This window comes from Camellia sinensis, chromosome 1, assembly GCF_055761805.1.
Source record: "Camellia sinensis isolate YWXY chromosome 1, ASM5576180v1, whole genome shotgun sequence".
Lineage (NCBI taxonomy): Eukaryota > Viridiplantae > Streptophyta > Magnoliopsida > Ericales > Theaceae > Camellia > Camellia sinensis.
The window spans coordinates 18702775-18710746 of NC_138961.1; the positions used below are offsets into that span (position 1 = coordinate 18702775).

The 7972-nt window shown below is 39.3% G+C and overlaps 1 protein-coding gene across 2 annotated transcripts; it reads left to right on the top strand.

Moving 5' to 3' along the window:
• Positions 1 to 812: 812 nt before the first annotated feature.
• Positions 813 to 7753, top strand: LOC114298220 (uncharacterized). Of its 2 annotated transcripts, none has more exons than XM_082872507.1 (6): positions 813 to 4150; positions 4500 to 4568; positions 4921 to 6378; positions 6478 to 6755; positions 6872 to 7276; positions 7366 to 7753. In XM_082872507.1, exons 3-6 carry the CDS (start codon positions 5627 to 5629, stop codon positions 7611 to 7613), a joined length of 1683 nt encoding a protein of 560 aa, XP_082728633.1. In that variant the 5' UTR covers positions 813 to 4150; positions 4500 to 4568; positions 4921 to 5626; the 3' UTR covers positions 7614 to 7753. The 2 variants fall into 2 exon arrangements, with proteins under 2 accessions (XP_082728633.1, XP_082728638.1); XM_082872512.1 differs by having other exon boundaries at positions 817 to 4150; positions 4921 to 5048.
• Positions 7754 to 7972: the final 219 nt, after the last annotated feature.

Here is a 7972-nt window from a genome sequence, read left to right on the forward strand (position 1 = left end):
AATTCTTCCTACAAATTCGTATCCCGCGAAGACGGCAAGAAATCTGGGTATGGGCTAGAATTGCGAACCAGCAGAGCCCCGAAGTTGGATATACTGATGAAGGAGGTTCGCCAGTGGGTGGACATGGCAGAGGAAATAGTGAGAGACCTGGTTAGCAACCGGCCGGTGACAGAAAGGTGGACAGACATAAGTACTGTGGCTCACAAGGACACCATGCTCACAAGGACACCACACGTACAACCGACCCAGCTGTGGCTAACCATAAGAATCGGGACCAGGTTCTGAGACAAGATGTGGTGTCAGATCAAGGTAGGGATCATGGCTCAGGTGGCATGTCTGTGCCCACTGTTGAGGTTGCAAGGGTGAACGACAATATATCCTAGTTGAGAGTGGTGGACAGTATTGTGTTATGTAACGAGGCCGCTAAAGATATTCCAACAGGTAATGTTGATTCATCATCAGCCCACTTGCCTAGTGGGCTTGGGCCCAGGTATTTTGTTACTGAACCTGTAGATCATAATGTCATTGTTAGACATTTTCATAGTTGTGGCAGTGGCACTGGGCCAGTCCTTGAGATTGGGATTGAGGAACTTAGCCTAATTTCTAGCCTAACTAGCATTTCTTTTATGGACCCAACTCTTGATAAACGTGTGGCCACCTTTTTCCAAGACTTATCCATCAAAAGAAAGGCCCACGATGATCTATGTGAAGAAGGCCCACCCAAAAGGCTCAAACGGCTACTGGTTGTGCTGATCGTGACTCACTTTTAGTGTTTTCAGATAAAAAAAAGAAAAAGGACTCAACATGAGAGGAGTATAAAATACTTCAAGCTAAGGAAATCTGGGCAAGGCTCACCACAGATTTCGGGTGCTGGTGTTGAGGCTAGATTGGAGACGGAGGTAAATGATGGAGCTCTAGTACAGATTCCTATTTCTTGGAGCTAAGATGGCGGGGAATTCTGGTGTTCTCAAGTCCCTAGCAGTTTTCCAACCGACAACCTGACTACTATTAGGGTTCTGGTGGCTAACCCTCAACAGCCACAAGCTCTATGTTGATGCTCAGCTGGATCTGTTAAGGGCTGGGGCGATCTCTGATAGTCCAGATCCTCCGAGGGTTGTGGTCAACCCATCGCCCCTTTGTGGTTTTTCTGATGGAAACAAAGAATAAAATCTCCAAATTGGAGAGACTCGTAAAAGGCTTCAATTTCCGAATAGTTGTTATGTTGATCCTGATGGGATTTATGGAGGGCTTGCTCTTTGGTGGATGGATGACATTAAGCTGGATGTTCGTTTTAAATCCAAACACCTCATGCGGTGCATTGTTGGCCATGTCAACCTAAATAGGGCGTGGGCTATCTCCTTTGTCTATGCCCCTCCAAATAGATCGAAATGCAAGGATTTTTGGAACCTCTTGATTGCTCAAGCAAAGAGCAATCGTTATCCATGGTTATGTGTGGGCGATTTCAACCAAGTTGGCTTTATGTGGGGAAAAATTGGTGGTTTAGAGTGTAGCAGACCTCAAATTGATGGGTTTCAATTCATGCTTTCGGAATGTGCACTGATGGATCTCGGTTTCAAAGGTACTGCCTATACCTGGACCAATAACCAAATTAAGGAAGCCAACATTCGGGAGAGGCTAGACAAAGCCTTTGCCACAATAGCGTGGCGAGATCGATTTCCTTTTACGCAAGTGTTCCATGAGAGTATCATTGGATCTAATCATTGTCCTCTTGTTGTCAACTATTGTGTCCCACCAAAAAGAGTTCCTAAGATTTTTAAATTTGAATCTATGTAGGTGTCCAGTCCGAATTGTGAGGATGTCATTAAGAGAGCTTGGGCCTCGCAAAATTCTGGATCCCCTATGTTCCAGTTGGTCCGTCGTTTGGAATCATGTCGTGCTGATTTATTATCATGGAGCAAGAATGAATTTGGCAATAATAAAAAACATATTTCAAATTGTAAAATCAAACTGACTCATTTTCAAAGTCTTCCTCTCTCGCCTCAGAATTGTCGGGACCAACTATCTATCCAGTCCTAGCTGGAAGAGTATCTGTTAAGAGAGGAGTTGTTTATCCATTAGCGTCTCGGGTTAATTGGATATCTTACAAGGATAGGAACACGACCATTTTTCATGCCATACTCAACCAGCGCAGACAGAGAAACCAACTGGTGCATCTCAAGGATGCCAATGTGGTATGACTAGAATGGACGAGCACATTAACATCCATTTACAGGATTATTTTATTGACATGTTCTCTTTTGTTGGTAATCATGATATGGAGAAGGCCTTAAGTATGGTGGACGGTGTTATCACTACTGATATGAATTCCTGGTTAACTAGGGAAGTGACAGACGATGAAATTAAATCTACGGTGTTCCAGTTAGGTTCTATTAAAGCACCTAGTCCAGATGGGTATCCTGGTTTTTTTTACCACTAGTATTGGGGGGTTATTAGGAAGGATGTGTGTAAGGCGGTTCAGACTTTCTTTGTGAATGGATTCTTACTGAACGAGGTAAACCAAACTAACTTAGTTTTAATCCCAAAGGTTAATGCAGCTGAGATGCTTTCGCAGTTTAGACCAATTAGTTTTTGTAACTTTACACTCAAAATCATTACCAAAGTTTTGGCCACTCATTTGAGAGCAGTCTTGGGGGCCATTATTTCTCCATACCAATCAGCGTTTGTTCCCGGGCGAATGATTCAAGACAACATCTTGGTGGCCCATAAAGCTTTTCATTATCTTAAGTTGCACAAAAGGGGTACAGCGTCGGCCATGGCTAACTATTAAGCTGGATTTCAACAAAGCATATGATCGGGTTCAATGGGATTTCCTGGAGGCGGTTTTACATAGGATAGGTTTTCATAAGACTTGGATTAATTGGGTGATGTAGTGTGTATCCACGGTCTCTTTTGCTGTGGTTATGAATGGGGCTGTGCCAATAACCTTTACTCCCTCTAGGGGCATCCAATAAGGAGACCCTCTCTCTCCTTACCTGTTTCTCCTTGTGGTAGAGGTTTTATCTAAACTCATCCAAAAGAGTCTAGTTGAAAAGAAAATCTCTGGCATTAAAATTAGTAAAGGTAGCCCAATGTTATCCCATCTAGCCCAATGTTATCCCATCTCTTATTTGCCGATGATGTTCTCTTATTTCTCAAAGCGGAAGTGGTTCAATGTCAGGAAATTCTCAGAATCTTAGATATTCATGGCTGAGCTTCGGACCAAAAAATTAACTTTGACAAACCGGGTATCCAATTCTCCGCTAATTCTACTGCAGGGCTTTAACGACAAGTTTGTGAGGTCATGTGCATTACCTCTGTCAAACCAGGATCTCGTTATTTGGGCCTGCCAGTCTATTGGGGGAGATCCAAACGTGAGGCCTATAACTTTATTGTGGAAAAGGTGCGTGACAAACTCTAGGGCTGGAAACTTAATTTATTGTCCCAAGCGGGTTGGGAAACCCTTCTCAAGTCGGTAGCCTAAGCTATTCCCTCCTATGCGATGGCTTGCTTTCTTTTCCCAAAGAATTTGTGTGCTGATTTAAATACGTTATTGAAGAACTTCTGGTGGAAAGGAGACCTCGATAGTAAAGGTATCCATTAGGCCGCGTGGGAGAAGATGACCTTGCCCAAACTCTAAGGCAAAATGGGCTTCAGGGATTTTCGATCGTTTAACACAGCCTTATTGGCCCGTCAAGGTTAGCAGCTGTGCAAATATCCCCACTCCTTTTGTGCCCAATTTTTTAAAGGCAGGTACTACCCTACTTTAGATTTTTGGAATGCTAGACAAAGTCCTCAGGCGTCATGGGCTTGGACCAAGGTTGTTAAAATCGCGATCCGGATCGTAGGATCGTACGATCCTATGATCCATTTTCGAAGAATCGATCTAGATCGCATGATGAATCGTATTTTGCTCAAGATCGGAACAGGATCGTTAGGATCGGTCATGGGATCGTAGGATCGTATTTGGATCGCGATCCTATACGATCCTACTTTTGGCCTTTTTCTGATATTTTTATTACAGGTTTGATGCACCTAATCTCTTTTCTAAAGACCCACGACATAAGATTAGGGCAAAATATTGGGGGAAAGTTGGTCACGAGAGCTGAGCAGCCTCCATCCAGTCTCCATCCAGTCCAGATTCCAGCTCCAGGTATGCTTCTTCTTCTTCATCTTCTTTTCTTCTTCTTCTTCTTCTTCTTCTCTGTTCGACTCATTCTTCTCTTCTTCTCTTCTTCTCTATGCTTCGACTCCTTCTCTTCTTCTCTGTTCGACTCCTTTTTCTCCTCTGTTCGTCTTCTTCGACTCCTTTTCTTCTTCTCCTCCATCTTTTTTTCCTTTGCTACTGCTTTTTTTTTTCCCTCTTCTTCTATTTTTCTGTCTTTCATTCCCCTTTTGTTTTTCCCCCTTTTCCACTTCTTCCATTTTTCCCCTTCTTCCATTTTTCCATTTTCCTGTTGACCTAATTAAATTAATTTTTAACTTGTAATTTATTTTTGCAGATACCGCCAAGGAAAACTGCGCAAATACCAGTGTACCACCAAGGAAAACTGCAGCTTCATTTCATACAGGTTTGTTCTCAATTAATTTGTAATTGTAATTTGTAATTTGTAACATGACTTTAGATTACCTAGTGTTCATGTTGGTAACAGTTGATTCAATGTTTGCTCTGTCTTTTTATTAACATAAGCTAAAGTTGCTTATGATTATGTAGTCTTTCATTTGTAATTTGTAAATTAACTTCTAAATTCTAATTTATCCTTATCTATAATTTCAATGAGGCCTTTGTAGGGCATCATGGTATTACTATTGTAATCAATTTATTTTTGACTGTAACTTGACTTTTTTCTCTTTGATATTTCACAACTATCAAATTGTAAATTGTAGTCAATTAATTCAGTGATACTCAATATATGATTGTAGGTTTGTGAATTGAGTTAACAATGTCTGCCTCTGGTTCTGGAAGAGGGAGGAAGAGGAAAAATGTTGCGGGTAACCGAACGGATCCTGGTTGGGAACATGGAATTGAAATAGATGCTGCAACCAAAAAGGTACAATGCAAGTATTGTAATGTGACTCGATCGGGAGGCATATATAGATTAAAACATCATTTAGCTTGTACTCATCAAAATGTTGAGCCATGTCCTCAAGTCCCAGAAGATGTTAGAGGAAAGTTCATGAGTCTTTTAAGAACTCAAACATTAGAGTCTCAAAATAAAAAGAGAAAGATGTTTGATGTTGGTGATGATTCTGAAGAGGAGGTGGAACTTTTATCATGCCATCATCAAAACAAACAAAAATGGGTGGGTGCCATGGATAAATTTGTGATGAAGAAATTTGGACGTCAAAATAAAAAAAACTCTCAATCAAATGTTTAAGAAAGAAGAGAGAGATGATGTTTGTCAAACCATAGCTCGTTTTTTTTTTACACTAGTGCAATTCCTTTCAATTGTGTCAACAACCCTGTATTTCCACTCATGGTTAAGAAGATTGGGGATTATGGAAAAGGACTTGTGCCACCATCTTACCATGAAATTAGGGTGACATTTTAAAAAAAAAAAAAGTGCATGAGACACTACAATTGGTTGATGAGTTTAAGGAACAATGGAAGAAGACCGGATGTACAATTATGTCGGATGGATGGTCAGATAGAAAGAGAAGATCCATATGTAATTTTCTTGTGAATAGCCCTAATGGAACTATTTTCTTGTCATCACTGGATACATCCGACATTTCAAAAACGGGTGAAAAGGTTTTTGAGATGTTACATGAGGTTATTGAGAAGGTTGGAGAAGAAAATGTTGTGCAAGTTGTAAATAACAATGCTTCTAATTATAAATTGGCGGGACAAATGTTAATGGATAAGAGAAAGGGCTTGTTTTGGACTCCTTGTGCCGCCTATTGCATAGATTTGATGTTAGAAGATTTTGAGAAGGAAATACAAGTTCATCGTGTTATAACTTGTAAAGGAAAAAAGATTGTGGCATACATTTATTCAAGAACCAATCTTATTCATTGGATGAAGGAGTTTACAAAAGACATTGAACTTATAAGGCCTGCGGTAACTTGGTTTGCTACCTCTTACTTGACATTGAGACGTCTTCATGAGCAAAAAGGTGCATTGTTCTCTCTATTTACATCAAACAAGTGGAGGAATAGTAGATTTGCGAAGTCTGAAAAGGGGAAAAAAATTGAAAATATTGTTTTGGACAATCGATATTTTTGGAAGGGTGTTTCTACCTGCTTGAAGGCTGCAGTAGCTCTCATTAAGGTAGTTAGGTTGGTGGATTCGGATGAGCATCCGGCAATGGGATTCATTTATGAAGCAATGGATCGTGCGAAAGAGGAAATTCAAAAGAATTTCAATAATGTCCTAAGATGGTAAACTTTTTATTTAGTGTTGGCTATTTATTTACTCTTTAATACTATTTCCCTAAACTTTTTATTTATTCATTAATAATATTTATTAAATTGTGTCAGCTATGATCCTATATGGGCCATCATTGATAGAAGATGGGAAACCCAACTCCATCACCCATTGCATGCTGCAGCATACTTCTTGAACCCTCAACTTCATTATAGTCCCAATTTTCAAGCTAATGCAGAGATTAAAATTGGGTTGTACAAATGTCTTGAAAAGATGGTCCCTGACACTAATGAGAGGGTGAAGATAGATTTGCAAATTGATGCATTCAAGAATGCAAGAGGACTCTTTGGTATACAAAATGCAATCTTGACTAGAAAAAAGAAATCTCCAGGTTATTTATTTTTACCCTAACTTAAGTTGATTTGTAAGTTGTATCAATCTTATGTTATGATTATTTGTTTTGAAGAACTTTAAATTTTGAACTACTTAATTAAAATTTCAATGTAGGGGATTGGTGGGACTCTTTTGGTGATGAATGTCCTGAGTTGAAAAGGTTTGCAATCAGGGTATTAAGTCTAACATGTAGTTCATCGGGGTGTGAGCGCAATTGGAGTGCTTTTGAGATGGTACACTCAAAGCGGAGGAATCGTTTACACCAAAAGAGAATGAATGACTTGGTCTTTGTCATGTACAATTTGAAACTGAGACAAAGGCACAAGAATAGACAATCAATCATGAATCCATTATGTTTGGATGATGTTCCATCAGACGATGAGTGGATAACAGAGAGAGAGAATCCGACTCTTCCAAGAGAAGGAAATTGGTTGCATATGCTTGATAGGAATGCTCGACATGGATGTCATCCAGAAGATGAGGAGGCAGATGCTCTTGCAAGGGATTTGGAACAAGCATGTAAGTCTAGGTACATGATACATCTTTTAGTTTTAATTAGAAGTTGCAATTTGGATTTAGTTTGGATTTTTTTTTTTACTCCAATTTAGGCCGTGACCATATTGCAGAAAATGTCGATGAAATTCATAAAGTAAGTGATGATGATGATATGGATGACAACATGAATGCTCCAAGGGATTTTGATCATGACTTTGATGATGCTACTATTGGTGATGATGACATTGAGGAGTTGGGTGACACTGTGGGTGATGATGAAGATGAGGGAGACAATGAGATCGACAATGTTGTTGATTGTGGCAATCAAGATTTCGGCGATGAAGATGATGACATATTTTAGTCTCTTGTTTATTTATTCTTCTCTTATTTTAGTCTGTTTTGTTAAGGATATCAATGTTGTGCAAGTGTTAACTTGAAGTTGAATTGCTATTTTCTTTTAGTATGTTCTTTTGTTAAGATTTGAGGAAAATGTTTGAATGACAACTTGAATTGCCGCCTTCTTTTATTATGTTTTCTTTGTTTAAAAAAATGTGCAAAATGTATATTTGAATTGATTATTGTTAGTGCACAAGTGAGAATGCGAGGATTTGAACCTCGATCTGCTCATAAGTATGAGAGCTCTACCATTTGAGCTACATTCTCAAGTTTTTTTGGGTCATTTTATATGTATTTTGATAGTATTAGTTAGACATATAAGAA

Excerpts from the sequence above, each read along its gene's own strand:
- LOC114298220 (XM_082872507.1), top strand. The coding sequence starts at position 5,627 with ATGTCGGATGGATGGTCAGATAGAAAGAGAAGATCCATATGTAATTTT. Across the intron at positions 6,379-6,477 it reads TTCAATAATGTCCTAAGATG|CTATGATCCTATATGGGCCA; the intron begins GTAAACTTTTTA and ends AAATTGTGTCAG. Across the intron at positions 6,756-6,871 it reads TAGAAAAAAGAAATCTCCAG|GGGATTGGTGGGACTCTTTT; the intron begins GTTATTTATTTT and ends ATTTCAATGTAG.